At 34.9% G+C, this 23227-nt stretch overlaps 1 protein-coding gene across 8 annotated transcripts in view; it reads right to left on the minus strand.

Moving 5' to 3' along the window:
* Positions 1-23227, minus strand: part of RASAL2 (RAS protein activator like 2) — a gene marked incomplete at its 5' end in the record, with an annotated part of 358965 nt that overhangs the window by 230903 nt on the left and 104835 nt on the right. For 4 of the 8 annotated variants that reach the window (XM_082704132.1, XM_082704131.1, XM_082704130.1 and 1 more), the window contains one exon: positions 6791-7745. The exons of the other annotated variants lie outside the window; for them this stretch is intronic. In XM_082704132.1, the coding sequence (XP_082560258.1) occupies positions 6791-7388 (598 nt within the window). Of the gene's footprint in view, positions 1-6790; positions 7746-23227 lie in introns of those variants that run through there. 8 annotated transcript variants of the gene reach the window in all.

Genomic DNA, 23227 nt, shown 5'->3' on the forward strand with positions numbered 1-23227 from the left:
ATATTCTAAAATTTAGAAGAGGATTACATTTTATTCAAAGGGCTAAAAAAGCAATAAACAATTTTGACCTCAAAATCACTTGATAATAGGATCCAAAAAATATTACTGTGTAATCTGAGTTAAGGTGATTCACCAAAACAAAATTAAACAAAAAAATGATCTTAACAAAAAGTGCTAGCACACCTCAGTAAAAAACACCTTAAAATAATCGCCCACCATACATAGGTTATCCCAGACATTTCAATGATAGTAAAACAATAGGAAAAAGAATGATTTTTTAAAAACATCTCAATATATGCCAATTTAATACAACTCAGTATTCAACTTTGAACGATACTCTAAAATATCAAATACGAAACTTCTTAATGTGAGAAGTATATTTAAATCTAGAGTCAAAATCCTATTTCCTGTAATACTGGTTATTAACTCTAAAGATTTAAATAATAATAAGTGTTACCAGCGGTATGTTGCTAAAAATTTAACAGTTACCGCTTCTGAAACACTACCACCCACAACCATCACCACCTTTTGATTTGCAACATTTCTGAGGTATTAATAGCCCTACCATGGTTAATTTGAAGGTATCAATGCAATGTCACTACATGGTAATTGAGAACAGATACCCATTAATAGACTGACTTCTGCAAGCTGGCTCCAGTACATCACTGGGCATTAACTTCCATTGAACTCTACTACCTGACAAGCACTGGGCTATAGACTGTACATAGCCTATTCCATTTAATCCTCACAATAAACTACAAAGTATGTATTACTTCCTCTTCCAAAAGAAGAAATAGAGGCAAAGTAATTTGCCCAAGGTCACATTAAAAATGAGTGGCAAAGCCAGAATCTAAAAATATTTTTAATTGTTTTAATTATCGTTCTTCATTCCCACCCATAGTTTTTATGGGTCTGATTTTTGAATGAACTAACTCATTCATTTGTCTACTTATTTGTAATACTACAGTAATGGCAATATTTTTTTGATAAGAAAAGTGAGATCATGACCTGAGCCAATATTTTTTATTGATATTTATTGTAGTACTATAATTGATGACATATACAAAGAGTTTAAAACAGGTTTTCGTGTCTCCAAAGACTGTTTTTCTTTCCCCTAAAATATTCTGCTTCTAAAATAAGGAATATCAAAAATAAAATAAAATAAAATAAAATAAGGAATATCAGATAAATAATCAGTAATAAACTAGAGCTCAGTATAAAAATCAACATACTATATTATCATCTTTAAAATTAACTATACAGTATGCATTAAAAACAGAGCTCAATCACAAGTATAAAATACATGATGGTTTATTTTTTCTTTTATTAAAAACATTTTCAAAATCCTGATGGAAAAGTTAAAGAAGTTATAAACAAATGGAAGTGTACATACACACATACAGCTCTTCGGTGGGAACTCTACATGTTATAAAAAATATTGCAATAGTTCTTCTACTAACTAAACAGTTAGTAAATAAAAAGCTAAAATAAAATACTCAGAACTGAGAACACATTTAGTGAATATCACTTAGACAAAACTGGTTATCTTAAGAAATTATTTATAGGGGTGTTTGGCTGGCTCAGTTGATAGAGTATGCAACTCCTGATCTTGTGGTTGTTAGATCGAATTCCACATTGGGTGCAGATAAATAAAATCTTAAAAAAAAAAAAAGAAGGAAGAAAGAAAGAAATGACTGGGCCATCTGGTGGGTCAGTCCAATCTGACCTGATTTCAGCTTAAGTCATTATCTCTGCGTCATGAGATCAAGCCCCACTTCGGGCTTCATGCTCAATGGGGAATCTGCTTGAGATTTTTCTCTCTCCCTCCCTACCTCCCTACTTGCTCTCTTGTGCTCTCTCTCTCAAATAAACAAATACATCTTTAAAGAAAGAAAGAAAGAAAGAGAGACAGACAGACAGAGAGAAATGATTCATAAATGTAAAATTAAGATTGAAACATTTCTTAGGGCCAGCTCTATTTTTTTTATTATTAAAAAAAATAGAATTAGGTAAGTTATATCTACCTTATGGCTAAAAAGAGGAAGAGTCAGAATTTAACCTCAGATCTAACTCCAAAACAAGGACTAAGCAGTATATTATAATCATAAACCTGCTTGGTACCTGAAAATAAAATTAGAAATTTTAATTACTTAATTAAAATTAAAATCATTAGTTACTAAGGATTGTGTATGGTTTTAATGGTCTTCCTTATATTTTTCTCTGAAAAAATTTATACGATGATTTTTTATTTTTATAATTGGAGAAAAGTTTATTTGATTTTATGAGGGAGGAAATGTTATTGCTTACAGAAATGGAAAAATCTATGAAATAAGAGAAATTCCATTGTGTTATGGACACTGGAGACGGTATGTGCTATGGTGAGTGCTGTGAAATGTGTAATCCTGATGATTCACAGACCTGTACCCCTGGGGCAAATAATACATTATATGTTAATAATAATAAAAATAATTTTTTAAAAAAGAGAAATTCCAGGAACAATTTTTAAACAGAGATTCCCAGAATATCTTAAACATATGCTGAAGTCATGTAGAAAAGAATAATTTGGTACATATTAATATACAAAATGCAAATATTAATACTGTAATACAAATAGCTAATTAACAGCAAATATTAATAGCTAATATCCTAGCTAGGTAGGTGTTACACTAAATCACTGAAATGCAGTGATTCTTTTTTTTTTTTTAAGATTTTATTTATTTATCAGAGACAGAACACGCACAAGCAGGGGGAGAGGCAGGCAGAAGGAGAAGTAGCCTACCCATTGAGCAAGGCACCCACTGCAAGACTTGATCCCAGGACTCTGGGATTGTGACCTGAGCCAAAGGCAGATGCTTAACAGACTGAGCCACCCAGACATCCCTGAAGTACAGTGATTCTTATGAGAAATGGCAGAAAGGAACATATTTCTCTGTATTTTGCAGACACCTCTTTTAATTTATAATGAAGAGTAAAGAGCAGGTCCAATTATAGAGATCTGAGGTACTATGTAAGTTCTTATACTAATTAATACTCAGCACTGTTTATGAATGCACATCTTATGAACGTACAGTACTTTTTTTTTTTCTAATTTGGTTGATTTCCTAGAATAAATGAGGAAGCTGTTAGTTACTTAATAAAATAATGTGCTATATTCCCAGCACTTAAGAACACTGTCTTAGGACTCAATGTTACAGTTGTTGAATTAATGTATAAAGTCCCTTCCAATAAGATTTTTAATGAAAAATCTTTTAAAAAATTGAATGAGCATATTAAAACAAAGTTATCTAGAAAGAAAAATAGTCTTCTAATTCCCAAGTTAGGGGTCTTTAAAAACATAAAACTGGGAAGACAATATTCTTACTACTAGGACATTACAAATAATGTCAGTTTAACCAGACATAAACTATAATCAGAAATAGAGAACTACATGGGGTATATTTAATTTCCTTTCCTACTTTCTTTTTTTAAGCTTTCATTCCTATCTCTACCTACTGAAAGAGGAAGAAAAATAATTTAGGAATGAAATTACCTCGCAGTAACTTAGAGTTTACATTCCATGCATGTTTACAGTTACATAGTATTTTCTACCATTTCACATAGCTAGTAAGTGGCAACTAGTAGGCCCTATGATATTTTGTTGATCTGATATGCTGCGATGGATTTATGGTTACTCCTCTCTTACTGGTGTTTCAATTTACTTCCACTATTGAAAACATGTTGACTTAGTGTTTAGACACTGGCCCAAAGCAGTTGGAATTACTTTCAACTATAAAAAGTGCAAGTTATATTTTTTATACTGTATCATTTGACCTACATATTCTCTGACCTACATCAGATAAATTAATATATATTACACAACTGGAAGGTTGAATGTGGAATAGTAGTGAAGCCTTTGAGCTTCTCCCTCTTAAACTGGTTAGAGACCCTGAGCATGATATATTTCACTGCTTTAAGAATGAGGGTAATTGGGTGCCTGGGTGGCTCAGTGGGTTAAGCCGCTGCCTTCGGCTCAGGTCATGATCTCAGGGTCCTGGGATCGGGCTCTCTGTTCAGCAGGGGCCTGCTTCTTTCCCTCCCCCTCTCTCTGCCTGCCTCTCTGCCTGCTGTGATCTCTCTCTGTCAAATAAATAAATAAAATCTTAAAAAAAAAAAAAAAAAGAATGAGGGTAATTATGGTCAGCTATGGAACAAGAAATCTGTTCATGCTCAGAACATATACAATGCTCAGAACAAGGTTGGATACACAGAATTTAAGACTAGAACATTGCAATTTACTTACATTTTTTACCTATAACACCCATCAGGTATTCTACTTCTTCCTCCCGCCTTTTTTTTTTTTTAAACTCTATCAGTTTAAGTTCATTTTCCTAACAGAAACAAGACCTAATATATATATAGAACAAATGCTATGTGTCAAACACTGTTTTACACACTTTAAATACATACAACATTACCTAATGCCTCTTGCATCCACAGTTCATATTGAGGAAAAAAAGTAACAAACACTCGTAGGTTTCAAATTAAGAAATATGTTGATTTTCTTAACACAGTCTTTAAGACATCTACGGTTTAATATTCCATAACTTGCTATAATACTATAATAGCAACCCTAATGAGAACACTTTATATTCACATGGCATCTGTGAATAGATGTTATGTAAACTATAATGTACATAATATTTTCAAATTTTGTCTATCATTTGAGAGAAAGGCATTACTATTCCGCAAAGTGTAAAGAGAGATTCAGAGGTGAAACTTCGCAGATGATAACTGGCATAAATGGAAGTAGAATTCAGGTCTCCTGAGCCATCTGTATCCTTCTCTTGTGGGGAATGAGAAATGCAGGAAGATTCACACCTGCAGAAGGTTAGAAAAGCATGGACATGGGACTCTCTGCTGAGTATGACCTACTACCCACAGAGAAAAGGAGATCTCCGGACAAGAACAAGCTCCAGTCTTTGTATTAAATAGCACATTTCAGTCTTAAGAGCTTGAATCTTCACTGGTGAAGCACTTAGAGGATATCATAGTATTTGTTTAATTAAAATTGTTGATCTGACTGGAAAGACTACTTTGTACTGTTATTTAATTACTGACTTGAAATCCCTCCTAATAGCACCTTAAACTTTTATGCTTCCACATGTATAATTATTCTATGATTATAAGTGATAAAGAATATTAGGAAATATATTAAGAATGTAATAAATGCAGAATATTTTGTATCTCCTTAAGTAAACCATAAATGTATAAAAAGTAGGGACATAATCTTTGAGCACATCACACATACTAGGCAGTCAATAGCTTGGCAAATTTACTAGAAACTGAAAATTAACTACAAAAGCCCAAAATCTTTATGAACACCAAAAAACCAACCCCCCCCCCAAAAAAAAAGACCCCACCCAAACCTCCAAAATCCTATAGCTTTCTTTTATCAAATGCATACACATTAACTGTTGAGAGGCACCGATCCTAAGAATTTATTTCAAACTTTTAATTTCCTTTGATACTCCTTGATATCATCCTATCATCACCTGCCAGGGAAGCACACATACTGGCATCCAAGGAAATCCAACAACCTAGTCTTCCAAAAACTCAACAGAATGTTAATACAGGCACATCAATAAGATTTTACTCTTGGTAATTACTTATAAACGAAGGGTAAGAAGAAAAAAGATAAACTTAATAGTATCTTTAAAACTCACTAAGCAAAAGAAAATCTAGGGAGGACAAGGCTCAGGAGGAATACTGAATTTGGAAAACTCTTTAATTTTTTACTGATATGTCACCATTTAGCATTCTTCATCTTCATTTTAAAAGAAACTAAGCTGTACTCCGACAACAAAATCCTTCAACAACTCCCATAATTTTCTAAAGAGTTTAACTTTCATGATGTGGTCAACCTTACAGTAAAGATTCGCTCAAGTATTCTAATAGCAAGAGCTGGATGCAGATATTATCAGAGTTTCAGTGCTGAGGTTTCCAAAAACAACAAACAAACAAACAAACAAACATGGGTCATAAAGCAGAACTGAAATAGTTCAGCAGATAAGGTCAATCATTTCCAAGGCAATCACATAAAACTTTAAGAGTTATTATTTTGGATTTAACAATGCTAAAATCAATATAAAATATTTTTAAATTTAAAGAAGTCCTAAATGATTTTTTTAAAGTGATGATTCTTTTGCTGAAATGAATCAAATACAAGCTTCTATGTTGTCATCTGAACAAATTCAAGATTTGCATCTCGCTTCCATATTCAAATTGTGTATTTTTATGACAGAAGCAAATCAAATTCCAACCAGTTAAAAGCTATCAATACAATTCTGCTCTAAATAGTCCTCTCTTATAATATTTGTTAGTTTTTATGAAAAGATAATAATAGAAATTCTGTTTAATTCTCAAATTTCTCATGAGGAAAGTATTTGATTATTTCTCCTCCAAATCTCACTTAACTTACAAAAGTTTATCAATGGAGATAAAAAAAGGGTTAAAAAACAAAGCAAAACAAAACAAAACCCTTTTATACAGGCTCCAAAGTAGAATTCAAGAGTTTAACATATGAAAAAAAAAAATCCTTAATTTAACCAAATCTATTCATTACTATTATTTACTATTATTCATTGAAAAAGGATTTCTGAAGTCAGGTTTATCACTTGTTAAAAATTCAAATTAAATAAATTTGTTTTATAATGAACAAACAGAATGGTTTATCTTATTATAAAGCACAATTAAAATTTCAATACTAATTAAAATTGAGCCATCCCTTCTTTCTCCCCTTATCACAATATACCTTCTCTTACTGGCTCATTGGTTGATTCTCCTTTTAGACTCAGCATCCTGGAGAAGCCATTGGAAAGAGTAGAGAAAATGCCACGAATGAAATATCCCTGTTGCTCAGATTCCTCTGATCTCCCTGAAGTTGGCCACGGTCTAACAAATCTGATATTGCAGCGGGGTTCTGGCTCTGAAATAGATCTGGTGAACGGAACCCGAAGTGACCGGGTGTTGACCAGGTTCAGCTTCTCTGTTGATGTTCCAAAGACCTCGTTAGCAGAGGAAGAAGCCTTATTGCCAACCATCTTTGGCAGGACCTTTTGTTGAGGTTCATCCAAGTCTTTTTTATTAGTCTCCAACCTCTCCCATTTGCTCCCTTTCCACCTATAGCTGGGATGTGTTTGCCACCGATAAGCACCCAGTGGCTTTCCTAGACTGGAAGCAGCATGTTCATTTTTCTTCTTCTTGCTTTTCACTGGACCACGCCAAGGATAGCTCTTTAAGCTTGCTCCTATCTCTGAATTTGCATCAGCAGGTTCTGACAAAGATCTTCGATAGCTTGGAGGACAAGATGATGTCTGTCGCTTAAAGATGCTCATCTTCCACGACTCCATTTTTTAACAACTTCTCTAAAACGTTAAGTTTCCTCTACTCTGCAGTCTTTGCAGTCGAACCACACTTGTCCGTGCAGTCCAAAATATTCAACTGCTTAAGCAGCTTTCTTTGTGTGGCTTTGAACCACAGCAGATGTTGCTGCTTAAGAGCTGGTGTCATGTTATTACCCCATTTTCCCAGATCTCTGAAATTTCAGCAGCACCCAAAAATTTCTTGCCTGAAGCAAATAATCTTCAGAGTGCAGCAAAAGTAAAGATTTCCAGATCATCTCGCTTCCTGCTGTAGGTTTCATCTCTGTACTAAGTTTTCAGGAAATGATTTTAAAGAAAAAGAAGTGAAATAAAAGCAACAAAAAACCCACAAACACCTCTATGGGCCAATAGCAGTTAAGTGTTCACCATGCAAATGACAGTGGGTTAAAAACAGATTGTGAAAGTACTCAAGCTGACATCCACAACTGACGGAAGAAAGAAAACTTGCCTAAAAGTCTGCCCTAGATGTGACAATTCTTCAGAATAGTTTCTAAAGTCTGTATTTCAGAATTTAATTTCAAGAAAATCACTGCTATTTATACCACAACTTCTCTCAAAATTAATACTGTTTTTCAACCAATAGGTAAAGTCATATACTCTTTTGTTCAAGTAGGCACTGCAAGGAGGAGGAAAAATAAGCTAAAGAATGCCAAAATTTAAAGCCATTTTAAAAATAACATATACTAGGGAGAATTCTAAAAGCATAAATGGACAGAAAAGAGACCAGGGACAGAGGGCATTTGCTATGAACTGCAGCAAAGGAAAATCAAAGTCTTGGGGCAATATCTTGTGGGAACTGGAACACAGGAACATACATATTTAGATGATTTCTAGAAGGGGAAAGTTTGCTTTGTAAATCTAGTTGGAACAAGTTGTCTGGAAATATATTCCCTATCTGTTTAGACAAAGAAATTCCTTTACTCTTCTTTGTGCTGCTTACAACTTTAAAAAAAAAGAGCTGACTATTCAAAATTCTGTTAAAGCAAGTACCTTATAGTGAACCAAGATCATGAATGCCAAGTTTTTGGCTGGTTAATATTTTTTTTTTCAAATGTCTGCTCATAAACTCCTGAAAACAGGGGTTTCAAATGGAAAGCCTGACAGACTTTAGGCCGCCAATAAAAGAGATATAACATGGTAATCAAATCACTTTGCAAGTTGCAGAAAAAAAATAATTTAAGCTGGAAAATTAAAAACGTATTCATGTAGTTGCAGAACACGTACAATGAAAAACCGTCTTCAAACTAAGTCTATTTACTATAGAAAATGGACAGTTAGTACCTTATCTATTCTTTCAAACATATTAAAATGTTCTAGTTATTTCCATTATCATAAGGCAATAATCAATTTTTTTCTTTATATAGGCTCAAAATTTATTATGTCTATATTAAAGAAATGTTGAAGTACTTGGCATTCCCAAAAACATAACATATCAAAGTAGAGTGTCTTACAGTCATAAAACTTTCTCGTTAAAAAAAAAAAAGGCAAAACAAACAAAACCCAGAAATCTGACTTTGCACAGAGAAAAACAATAAACATTAAGCTCTAATCTCTATTAATGGTGCATCACACTATCTACAAAAATTAATCTGTGATGAAAATAAACCTAAATGTAACATGTAAAACTGTAAAGCTTAAAAAATAAGCCAAAGGAGAATATATTAGCAAACTGAGGGTAGATGAAGATTTCTTAGAACACAAAAGAGCAATAACTGTCATAGGAAAATAGGAATAAATATAAATGCACAAAAATCAAAAGCTTCTGCTCAGTACAAGATATATTAAGAAATCCATAAGCAATTCATAAAATGAGAGAAAATATTTACAATACTCACAATTTGTACCACAACATATAAAGAACTTCAACTAATTAGTAAAAAAAGAAACCTAATATTTAAAAATAGTCAAAAAGAGTTGGACAAAACCTTCACAAAGAAAGCTATATGGTCAATAAGCATATGAAAAGTACCTAATCTCATTAGTAATTAGAGAAATACAAATTAAAGCTACAATGAGATATCGCTAACAGTCAATAGCCCTTTAAAGGGCTAAGAACGCAGGTGTTGGTGAAGATGTGGAGCAACCAGAAAACTCATAACTAGCAATAGGAACATAAAATGGTTCAGTTAGTATGAGAAATTGACATTTTCTTTACAAAGATAAACCTAGGGGCACCTGGGTGGCTCAGTGGGTTGAACCACTGCCTTCAGCTCAGGTCATGATCCCAGGGTCCTGGGATCGAGCCCCGCATCGGGCGCTCTGCTCAGCAGGGAGCCTGCTTCCCTCTCTCTCTCTGCCTGCCTCTCTTTCTGCCTATTTGTGATCTCTGTCAAATAAATAAATAAAATCTTTTAAAATAAATAAATAAATAAACCTACATCTAGCCTGTGACCCTGCAGTTCCACTCATAGGCATTTACTTAAGAGAAATGAAAATACACATACTTGTACTTCAATGTTCACAGCAGCTTTATTTAGAAGAGCCATAAACTAGAAACAACCCAAATGCCTATCACAGTAGAATGGATAAAGAACTTGCAGTATTTTCATACAGTGATGTACTACTCAGCCAGAAAAGAATGAACTATTAACAACAACAACAACCAAACAATGCGGATGAATATTCCAGATACTATGACACCAAAAGAAACTGGACACACAAGAGTAAATACTGTATGATTCCATTTCTATAGAGTTCTAAAACAGGATAAACTAATGTATAATGGAGGGGAAAAAAAGCAGTTGTCAGTGGTGGAGGACACTACTAGCAGAAAAAGGGCACCAGGAAGCCTTCTGGGGTGATGAAAACTTTCTAAGTCAAGACATAGATAGGAATATGGGTTTATGTAATTATAAAAGCCCATTCAAGTAGTCACTTAAGGTTTATGCATTTTGGGGACACCTTGGTGGCTCAGTTGTTTAAGCATCTGATTCTTGGTTTTGGCTGAGGTCATGATCTCAGGGTTGTGAGAGGGAGCCCACACTGGGCTCCGTGCTCAGTGTGGAGTGCGCTTGAGATTCTCTCCCTCCCTCCGCCTCTGCCCTTCCTCCCGCTTGTGGCTATGCACGCTCTATTCCCCTGACAAAATAAATTATTTTTTAAAATATTTATGCATTTTTCCATAATTAAATTTTACCTTAAAAACTGTAAGCAATACTGAACTTGGTAGTTAGTAGGTTTGTTACCCAACATTACAAGTATCGATTCTGAATCCACTCTCTGTGTATTTTAAGCTTGAGGAAAGGAGTAAAGACATCGAAGAGAATAAATGGATGGATGAATGAATGAATACATACATACACACTAATACTAGAACCAATACTATGTGCCTCCTGATATGTTGAACTGTGAAGGATACATATTTGTATATTATTCTGTAAAAATACACAACCTAAATTTAATCTAATCACAAGAAATATCAGATAACCTCAAATTAAAGATGTGCAGAATAACTATCTTTGCTTCAAAAATGTCAAGGTGAAGAAAAAGAAAAGTTATGGAACTGTCAATTCAAAGGGGACTAAAAAGAGGTTATTAAAGCAATGCATGATTTTGGGTTAGATCCTGAACTGGGGGGAAAAAACAAGCTATAAAGGACATTATTGGTACAACTGACAAAACTAAAATACGGATTATGGATTAAATAACAGAATCATATCAACAGTAAATTTCCTTATTTTGATTATTTTTTTAAGATTGCAAAAGAGAATGTTCTTATTCTTAGGAAATTCATACAGAAGTATTTAGGGACATATGGGATTTATGTTTCTTTTTTATTTTTTTTTAAGATTTTATTTATTTATTTATTTGACAGAGAGAGAGATCACAATTAGGCAGAGAGAGAGAGGAGGAAGCAGGCTCCCCACTAAGGAGAGAGCCCCATGCGGGGCTCGATCCCAGAATCCTGGGATCATGACCTGAGCCGAAGGCAGAGGCTTTAACCCTCTGAGCCACCCAGGCGCCCCGGGATTGATGTTTCTAACTTACTCTCAAATTACTCAAGAAAAAAGTATACATAGGAAAGTAGTAAAATAAGATAAAGCAAATAGGGCAAAATGTACACAATTATTGAATATAAGTAAAGGGTATATGGGAATTTCTTGAATTTTAGCAAATTTTCTATAGGTTTGAAATTACATCAAAATAAAATATTGAAGAAGTAAAATTCTTAATTCTTTACTTCGTTTGGGTCTATAATACAGACAGAGATCATTTCAGAGTATCTTTTGACTAATATAAAGAAATATCTAGATACACAGGTTTCTTGGGAGAAGGAGGTTAATCAAGATCACCCCCTATTAAAATATCTCAATGGAAAATTAAGACTATAATTTTGAGGGGTGCCTGGGTCACTCAGCTGGCTATGTGTCTGCTGAAGCTCAGGTCATGATCCTGGGGTCCTGGAATCAAGCCCCACACAGTTTCAGGGTCCCTGTTCAGCTGGGAGTCTGCTTCTCCCTCTGACCCTCCCCACCCCGATTAGTATACTCTTTCTCCCTCTCTCCCTCCCCCCACTCCTCTCTCTCGCATAAATAAAAAAATATAATGTTTTAAAAAAAAAAGAGAGAGACCATAATTTTGAGAAAAGTTGCAAAGTAGGAGAACTTGAGCCCTGTAATCAACATTGTGAAATTCAGACTCAATGTTAAATGAAAAAAATTCTTTTATACACTAAATAGGTAAGGTAAAAATAAGTATTATAGTTTCCTTTTTTTTTTTTTAATTTTATTTGTTTATTTGACAGAGAGAGATATCAAGAGAGGGAACATAAGCATGGGTAGTGGGAAAGAAGCCAGCTTCCCACTGAGCAGCGAGTCTGACCCTGGGATCATGACCTGAGCCCAAGGCAGACACTTAACAACGGAGCTACCCACATGCTAATTATCATAGTTTCTAACCTCATCAACTCAATTCTTTTGAGGAAGTACCACAAATCTTCTTATCATAAACTTCCTTATTAAGGAAGATGGAACTGGAAACACTAAATAACAGAGAAAAAATTCAAGAGAAATCAGAAAGCAAAAGAGCTACAGACAAGGAAGTGACAGTCTCTAAGAATAGCTAAAGGAGAAGATTCATCTCATAGCTGCTGAAGTTTAAGTCAAGTGCTTCAATCATTTTACCGTTACGAAGAATATTTATGTTAGTTATTTCTCCAAGTTTTATCTTTTATCTGAATTTAAGACAATAACTTACCACTCTACATTTTCTGAATTTTTCCAAATATATATAATGAATTCATGAATTTTTAAGAAAATAATCACAGGATTTATGGTTTCATGAAATTAGAAACAATGACAGTTGTACCACTGAATTACCACATTCACTATAAATCCCACTGTAAAAACTGGCTGCGGATTAAAGTGTCAGTACAAGAACATTTCAACCTCAAGTTTTGATCAACTACTTTAAAATTTTCACAATAATAATAGGTAATATTTTTTTTTAAAGGTATTTATTTATTTATTTGACAGAGAGATCACAAGTAGGCAGAGAGACAGGCAGAGAGAGAGGGGGAAGCAGGCTCCCCATCAAGCAAACAGCCTGATGCAGGACTTGATCCCAAGAGCTCGAGACCACGACCCAAGCCAAAGGCAGAGACTCAACCCACTAAGCCACGCAGGCGCCCAATAATAGGTAATATTTGAAGCACAACTTTAGGAATTATTCTGGCTACTATGTCAAAAGAAACATGTGAGTTCTATAAATAAAATGCAAGTATTTACATCTGCATAAAGTAATATTTCAGATTGTAATTGAGCACCTACCACATATCAGGCTCTCTATTAGGACTATAGGAACAAAAAGAGCACTGGGTGTTAGAGGCAACTGATGAATCATCGAACATGACATCTTTTTTTTTTCTTTTAAGATTTTTTATTTATGTTTTTGACAGAGAGAGACACAGTGAGGAAAGGAACACAGCAAGGGAAGTGGGAGAGGGAGAAGAGGCTTCCCACAAAGCAGGGAGCCTGATACTCGATCCCAGGATCCTGGGATCATGACCTGAGCTGAAGGCAGACACTTTTTAACGACTGAGCCACACAGGCATCCCTAAATACTACATCTTAATGATGCCATTAATAACGTTATGCTAGCTAACAGACTTTAAATTTTTTAAAATTAAAGTAAATTTAAAAAAAAAGAAGAACAGGGCAGATGCTGTCCCTGTCCTCTTGGAACTGCCTATTGATCAAGAAATGCTTACATTGGGAAGGGAAAATTATATAAGGTGTTTGAGAGGTATGCAGCAAGAGGATTTTTACCAAGTCTAAGGCTTAAAGATAGAAGCCACTTCTGAGATTCTCTTGAACTTGAGTTTCTACTGTTATAGTCAATTCTAGTAACACATGACATGCATTCCGAAAAATCACCACACTATACAAAATTGCACAATAAAACTACAGGGCTTATGGGGAAGACGGGGTTGGGAAGCCACACTCAGGAACCACAACAATGACACATAAGAAGGACAGGAAGCTAATACAAACTACAGACCATTTTATACACGTTAAATTATTAATGAACACCTATGTGCTAAAATAAAAACATCAGGTTTGAAAAAACTTTCAGTTGCCTGTGGAAGTGGGCATCAGAAGGGTTGAGGCTTCTCCTTTTTCGGGATGTAGTGGTAGGAAGGTAATCTGAAATCTGAAAGCAAGCCCAGTAGCCTGGGTGGATGGACGTGGCTCATAACACAGTGGAGAACCAGGGTAGCTGCTAGCTGGTTGACAGGTATGCTTTCTGAGTATTTCCTATGTGATACAGTTTAAGTGGATACAGTTTTCTGAGTTCAGCTAGTGTTTCTCAGACAAATGGCATAAACCAACACAAAATTCACGCAATGCTCAAATTGTTCCTTAATATTAGCACATGGTACAAGTTTTGGTTTTGAAAACAAGCATAAGAGAACCGACTGTATTTCATCTCTCCTTCCATATACAACTGACCACTGAACCACCGCACAGGTCCACTTATACGTAAGGTTATATATATATATATATATATATATATATATATACACACACAGTAAAGGACAGTAATTGTATATTCTCTTCCTTGTGATTTTAATAACATTTTTTCTAGCTTTTTAATTATAAGAATACAGTATGTAACACATACACAAAATATGTTATCGGTAAGCCTTCGGGTCAACAGCAGGCTATTAGTAGTTAAGTTTAAAATTATTATTAAGTAAAAAATTATTATTAAAATTATTAATTCAAAAATTATACATATATTTTTGACTACACAGGGGTCAGTGTCCTTATCCTTAACCCCTGCATTGTTCAAAGGTCAACTGTAAAAAGGAGGTAAAAATCTACAGGAGATGTTACCAGTGGAAAGTACAATAGCACCAGAGGATAAATGGCTTTTTTTTTTTTTAACTTAAGTATAAATAACACACAGTGTTATATTAGTTTCAGGTCTATAATAACTCATCAATTCTATACATTACTCGGTACTCATCACAGTAAGTATACTCTTAATCTCCTTTATCTATTTCATGACCCCCCTGAAAACTGTTCTCTGTATTTGAGAGTCTGGTTTTGTCTCTTTTTTTGGTTCATTCATTTCTTAAATTCCACATTTAAGTGCAATTGTAAGGTATTTATCTTTCTCTGATGGACCCTCTAGGTCCATCCATGTTGTTGCACGTTGACAATTTCTCATTCTTTCTTATGACTGAGTAGTATTTCTTTATATATATATATATATATTTATATATATTATAATTATATTATTTATAATAATCAAGATTTGGAAGCAACCCTAGCATCCATTGATAGATGAATGGTTAAAGAGCTTATACATATATATATATATATATATATATATATATATATACACACACACACACACATATATATATGTATTATAATATATATTATAGCTATTATCATATAGACATGATAGATGAATGGATCCTTGGGTTGCTTCCAAATCTTGGCTATTGTAAATAATGCTATAATAAACATAAAAGTGCTTATATCTTTTCAAATTAGTATTTTCTTTATCTAGATACTCGGTAGTGAATTACTGGATCATATATTATTTCTGTTTTTAACCTTTTGAGAAACCTCCATACTGTTTTCCATACTGGCTGCCCCAATTGGCTTCCCCACTAACAGTGCACAAGGGTTCCTTTCTCTCCACATCCTCATCAACACTCATTACTTCTTATGTTTTTGAGTTTAACCATTCTGATAGGTATAAGGTGATATCTCATTTCCCTGATGACGGGTGGTGTTGAGCATCTTTTCATGTGTCTTTTGGTCAGCTGCATTTCTTCTCTGTAAAAATGTCTGTTCAGGTCCTATGCCCATTTTTAATAGGCTTATTTGTTGGTTAAAAAAAAAAAAAGGATTATTTGTGGGTTTGGGGTTGAGCTGTATAAATTCTTTATACATTTTAGATATTAACCCCATAGTGGATATTTATGATTTTCAAATATCTTCTCCCATTCAGTAGGTTGCCTTGTCATTTTGTTAATGGTTCCTTTGCTGTGCAAAAGCTTTTTATTTTGGAGTAGTCTCAATAGTTTATTTTTGCTTTTGTTTCCCTTGCCTGAGAAGACATTTCTAGAAAGATGTTAAGGCTGACGTCCAAAAGATTAGTGCCTGTGCTATTGCTTCATCTGTCACATTTTGGTCTTTAATCCATTTTGAGTTTATTTTTGTGTTTGATGTAAGAAAGTGGTCCAATTTCATTCTTTTGCATGTTGTTGTCCAGTCTTCCCAGCACCACTTGTTGAAGAGACAGTCTTTTCCTCTCATATTCTTATCTCCTTTGTTGCTATTTTTTTAAGCCATTTTCCTTTTTAACAATAAAATCTATTGATTTTCATCTCTATAATAATTTCTGTAATATATGTAATTTTACAATGAGCATGTATATTTTTCTCCTTTTGAAAGCAGAAAACTTATTTATATATATACTATATATATATTATAATAATATATATATAGAAAATCTACAAACAGCAAAAATAAAAGCCTTAAAATTAACCCTGAGAATTTGAATTAGAGAACAGGGAAGTAGAAAAGTCATCAGAGATCAACTTAACCAACTCTTTCACATAATCAGACAACGCCAGATCAAAGAGATTTGTCCATAATTACTTAGTTAACGGCAAAACAAACAACAAACAAACAAAACCATGTGTATCCCAATTCCCAGTTCAGGATTCTATAATCTCCTTAAATTAACATTTTTCCAAATTAAGCTTCCCAAGAACACAGTTGAAAATTTTAGACTTAAAGACCCTAAGTGTGACATTAAGTCCAGTTACTCTAGTGTTATTTAAATGCTAAAATTCTTTCTTTTTTAAAGTTTAAAATAGGCTATACTTTTCTCATTAAAATGTCCTTTCAGATTTACTTCATTCAACTAAGGGAAGCAAGCAGCAATGAAAAGGTAAAACTTGAGCTTTCTCAGTGTACAGTAATCTGCCAACACTTCCTATCTTAAGATACACCTTTTCTACACTGAAATTCTATTCTAAATATCCCACATGTCCTTTGGGAATAGAAGACATGACATATGCTACAATTAACAAAGAGTTCTGGAATTCTATTACTAGAACAAGAAAATACATACCTTCTTGGACCCATTCATGAAAAACTTTAAAAATAGGAGCCATTTCTATTAACTAGAAGAAGACATCTTTCAAAAATATAAAGTCTTTGTTTATACAAAGCTAACTAATTAATAACAAAACATCCCTTTCCTACCTCCTATCAATGGAGCACATCTGCTTCCCGAAGAAACACTTCCTGTGGCAAAAAACTACCTCCCTTCTAAGTAGCAGAAATCAAAGACACACCTGACACGTACGCAACTGCTTCTTGTTGAAGAGACAAAGATACATCTAGAAAGGCCAAATGAAGATTATTTTTAACAGACAAGTGTTGGAATCAATGATCTTTTAAAATAAGGAAGCATTTTCGAATAAAAACAAAAACAATGATAATTCCTAATGCCATTATTAAAAGTCTTTTTTAAAAAAATAATAAATAATAACTCTTGTTTCCCCTAACCTCTCTAATCACGTCTTCTCTATCAAGTTGAAATCCTGGGAGTTTTTCAAACCTGGGTCCTTAGCACCCACTCCCCAAATTCTCACCATGCACATCATCATTCCCAGTTACCGTTGTCAACTTACACCTCCAGTTCAAAACTTGTCTCCACTGAGCAACATTTTCATATATTCAATTTGACATTTTGTGCTGAGTTCAAATTCAAAATGTATAAAACCAGGGGCGCCTGAGTGGCTCAGTGGGTTAAAGCCTCTATCTTCAGCTCAGGTCATGATCCCAGGGTCCTGGGATCGAGCCCCGCATCGGGCTCTCTGCTCAGCAGGGAGCCTGCTTCCTCCTCTCTCTCTCTGCCTGCCTCTCTGCCTACTTGTGATCTCTATCTATCAAATAAATAAATAAAATCTTTTTTTAAAAAAATATATAAAACCTAATCCCGTGGTCTTTTCTTTAAAATCTGGTCTCATTCCAGTGCTCCTTATCCTAATAAAGGGCACCATATCCATTCAGCTGTTCAAGCCCTGAACCTCAGTCATCCCCTTCTCTTACCATTCAATATGCAGTCCATGAGTCTTGTTGAGTTTCCTTCCTATGTATTATTTAATCTATCTACTTCTCACCATTTCCCCTAAATTAAACTACTATTACTTCTTTTTTAAGATTTTATTTATTTATTTGACAGACAGAGATAACAAGTAGGCACAGAAGCAGGCAGAGAGAGAGGAGGAAGCAGGCTCCCTGCTGACCAGAGTCCTATGGGCTCAATCCCAAGACCCTGGGACTATGACCCAAGCCAAAGGCAGGGGCTTTAACGCACTGAGCCACCCAAGCATCCCACTACTATTACTTCTTACCTGGATTACAACAGCCTCCCAAATTCATCTACCTATTTCTACTATGGCCCTATGTAAACCATTATTCTTGCTATAGTTTGAAGAATCTTTTCAAAATACAAATTTATGGCATCCTGTTTAAAAACCTTCCAAATGGTTTCCCACTACTCTTACAAAAAGCTGCATAAAACAAGCCAATACTCCTTAACATACCCTGGTCCCTAGCTACCTCACCGCTTTAGCTTCCCTCTTAAAGACAAACTTAAATCCTTTCAGTCCTTCATACTAGCCACTTTGCTTCCCACCACTGGAATCTTGCTCACATTGCTCCCCCTGTATATGGAAGGACCTTCCTCCCCTCATCCACTGCCTACTCATGCTTCTGATTGCAATTCAAGTGTTGCCTCCTGGAAGAGGCCTGTCTTGATGCCTCCCTAAGTCAAATCTCCCTATTACAGCCCTTCACAGCCTCATGCATCTATTATAACTTCGTTTGTATTTGGACATTTCTTTGTGAGATTATTAATCAATGCCTGTCTTACCCACAAGGCTATAATCTCCATGCCTGTTTTTATTATCCATAGTGATCCCCACTGTTTGGCAATGATGGGCACTCAGTAAATATTTATCAAATTAATAATATCTGAGAAAGATCTAGAATAAAAGTACCTAACTTCAGAATAATAGCACCTACTTAACATTATCTCTGATACCATAAAGATCACATCAAAATATATACTGGGGGGAGAGTGGGGCAGAGTAGGGAGAGAAAACAGTCCTAATACTCTGCAGGAAGTTGTTTTCCTTGAACCAAGCAGCTATTTGTTTCTTCAAGGATATGGACAGTGAGAAGAATTAAAGGAGGAAAATAAGAATAATGCAAAATGGGAAAAGAACAAGAAAGAGGCATGAAATAATGTTCTAATTGTTAAGAATTTTTGTTCCAAAAATACATATTTAGTTAATGCAGAAACTATTATCTTAAGTCACACGTATATGTGAGGCAAAATAGGTTGTTAGTTACAAGGAAACAAAGAGTAGATAATCTCAGGCCACGTCAGTCTAAGTAAAGAAGTGGTGTATCAAGTACCTGTGTTAGTTGCTGAGAGAAAAAAAAGAAAAAAATTAAAGAAACTAAGAAAGGTTGGGGCGCCTGGGTGGCTCAGTGGGTTAAGCCGCTGCCTTCGACTCAGGTCATGATCTCAGGGTCCTGGGATCGAGCCCCGCATCGGGCTCTCTGCTCAGCGGGGAGCCTGCTTCCTCCTCTCTCTCTCTCTGCCTGCCTCTCTGCCTGCTTGTGATCTCTCTCTGTCAAATAAATAAATAAAATCTTTAAAAAAAAAAAAAAAGAAACTAAGAAAGGTTAAAGAATTTTCAAATAGTATTAAGTTTTATGAAGCATAATGCAATAAAATCATGTCCTCAGCGTTTCAGGACAGTACCGATTATTTAATTTTCATTCTTCACAGGAAAAAGGAGTTATACAAATTATAAACAAAAGTACTTTATTTTATTGTTGTAAGACTTTCCAGTAAATAAATTTTTAATCAGAAAAAAAGATAGAAAAGAGGATTTGTGGCATTTATTGTGGTCTTTAACATTCACCTAATACAGGCTCCGTGTTTATCCTAAGAACCATATTCAAAGGGCATTACAGAGCTGGCAGGTGGAATTAAAATGCAACAGCAGATTATCAGTCAATGTTTGTGAAGGACAATCAATAAAGGTAATTACCACATGAATCTACACTGATTTATGTCATGGCAGAATAATCTGGAATTGTAGGGATGGATTCCGTCAAAAGTGATCCAGATTTAAATATATTTTTTTCACTGCTTCCTGTTTAGCTACAGAAATCTGATCCTACTAAAAGCCTTTATTCCTTTAAAAAATAATTTCCCTGATTCTCAAGTTGTGACTCAGTCTGACCATGTCTATTTGCCTTCTGCCAGGATCAGCTTCTCTGTGGGAACTGGAAATGTACGCATACCCAAGGAGTGATGCAAGAGCTGAACTTTCCCCAAGGGCAGTGCCAGCATCCTAGGACTTCAGACTTCTGTACTTCTTCCTCTCCTGAACCACCTTCTAGGAGATAGAATGCAAAAGAAATCGTGCAGCCTCAGAGGAAAGTGCTGAAAATAATACATTCATTTGCCTATTTAGTCATACTTTCAAGGGAAAAGACTAGGCCTCTACATTCCTTCCCACTTTCATCCCGTTAGATTCATTTTTAGCTTTGGAAGCCTGTCCATTTATTGACTTAAGCTTAAGCTAGGTAAATATGATCTATCAATCTATTCCTCTATCTCTGAAGTACTGGTTTTATTATTTAAAGAAAATTTTAGATCCACTTCATTATAGATTTGTCATCCTCTAACGGCTGTTCTAAATTTATCCCAGACTGACCCGGAAGAGACAAAACTATGAAATGCTCTTAATTTTAAATTAGTTAATATGTTTTTTAAATTTCTTCTTCCTTCATGCTTCTATTGCACTAATGCATTCTCCTTTGTATTTCAGTTTAATGTATTTCTGACGTATTCACAAGACTTTCAAGCTCAAGGTACCCATAGAGTACAGAGTAGGCTGTGTCAAATTTGCACTGAAATAAATTAAAGGAGTATGATAGGATACCAGACTTTTACAGTTGGCCAAGGAGAAGAAAAAAAGAAACATAGCACAAAGTTACCTTAAAACTCTTGGGGTACTAGCTTTCAGCCTATTCCCCATCCTGACATCTATCTCCTCCGCCAAAAATTATTCAAACCACTGTTGCTGGCAAGTTAGCTTAAGTGGTTGGAATTTTTATTTGCACCCATGTACTTTTTCTCTCCCAATCTGTGTTATACAGTTAAGAAATGTGTGTGCATTCATTTGTCTTTTAATCAAGGGTTCTTTTCTTAAGAACTTAATTCACATAAGTTTAACCTTTGAGACTAAGAAACTGGTCCCTCTTCTTTCCACAAAATGAAGTTTTCCTTCATCCAGTATGTGTTAATAATTAGAGCCTTGGCATTTTGCTGCAATTTATTCATTCATTTCTCATCTCATTCAGTAAGCTGACTGTTTTCATATTGTCTGTTATATGCCACAAACCACGATAGGTCCCCCATCTCTTAACAACTGTTTTTACAATTTAAGTGAAATAAATAAATTAAAATGATAACTGATACGATGGAGGCCTCTGTGGATGAAGTGAAAGCACAGAGGATGGATTACCCAAGTCAGCTTGAGGAAATCAAAGGACATCTTGCAGAGAAGGTAATATTTCAATTGTGAGTAGGCAGGAATTTACACTCAGTGAAGGCAAAGATGTAAACAGTAGAAAAGGAAATCTTATTTCAAATAATTTCTATTTGAAATCAGCACTGCTAAAAGCTTGGATCTCAGACCTCTGGTAGTCCACACACTGTGTGCCATGAGGCTGAGTCAAGATGAATACAAAAATAGAGAATAAGTGTTTAAAAATCTTCAAAGAAATGTAACAAAACAATTTTCTGTCTGTTGAATCCAATAAAAAAAACTATTTTTTTATTTCATCTCTCTAGTTATTAATTTTTATTGTATTTTGCTAAAGTTTTAGTTCCCAACAGACTGAAAATCTTTAAAAACACAGATAGTTTGAGTAGTGCAGTTACTAAAATGCATCTAATTCTGACTCTAACTCTCATATTGTTCCCTGTTTTAAGCTTCTTTTTGGATCTCCAAGGAACTCTGAGAGGCTTATCCCCTGACTTCAGGAAGAACTTTATATATCAATTAGATGATCCATTTTAATTAAAGGATCAAGCTAACAATTCAGCAATGCTGACCAAACTCCTTGAAATTTTACTAGAGGGAGGAACAGCTGGTTCACATACTTTGGCACATGTTATCACAAGTAGAAGCAACTAGATGTGGTAGAATATTTTTCTACTTAATTTTTCTAATACTTGAAGCCATTAATCCTTCCCACTCTTTTATGAAATAGGCCTTTGCACATCCTTGGAATCATGTTCCTTTAAAGCACACAAGTACACATAGAAATAAGACATGTTTGATTCAGATATAAACTCAAATAGGGACGGTCTTTACTATCTAAAAGCGTATGCTCTAAAATAAAAAATTCGGGCCCCTGGGTAGCTCAGTGGATTAAAGCCTCTGCCTTCGGCTCAGGTCATGATGGTCCTGAGATCGAGTCCCACATCGGGCTCTCTGCTCGGCAGGGAGCCTGCTTCCTTCTCTCTCTCTCTCTCTGCCTGCCTCTCTGCTGACTTGTGATCTCTCTCTGTCAAATAAATAAATAAAATCTTTTAAAATAAATAAATAAATAAAATGGAAAACTCACAGTGAATGCCTATTCCTGCTATAAATGGGGTCTCCCCCCTCCCCAGGGGTTGAAAACCAAAGTTTAATATGCACAGGTTCATATACCAAAGACACATAAACTCAGAAGTAAAAACTCAAGTTAAATCTTTCACCAAAATCGGGGCACCTGGGTGGCTCAGTGGGTTAAGCCGCTGCCTTCGGCTCAGGTCATGATCTCAGGGTCCTGGGATCGAGTCCCGCATCGGGCTCTCTGCTCGGCAGGGAGCCTGCTTCCCTCTCTCTCTCTCTCTGCCTGCCTCTCCGTCTACTTGTGATTTCTCTCTGTCAAATAAATAAATAAAATCTTAAAAAAAAAAAAATCTTTCACCAAAATCATTAGATCATATAAGTCTTTGTTCTTTACTTTGCAAAACAGTTCAGTCTAGCTGATGATGGCTTCTCTTCTGTCAATCTTATGAGTAGCCACTTTTTTCTTAGATTTCAATGACTCAGGATTTAATTTATAAAATATCAAAAGGTTTGATAGGGTACAAATACATAAGATAGCACTTAATGAACATATTTAGGTAATCTCAGAAGTATGAAATCACACACATATTTAAGATACTACTATTTAGGGCTTTATATA

Source organism: Mustela nivalis, assembly GCF_964662115.1.
Source record: "Mustela nivalis genome assembly, chromosome: 16".
Lineage (NCBI taxonomy): Eukaryota > Metazoa > Chordata > Mammalia > Carnivora > Mustelidae > Mustela > Mustela nivalis.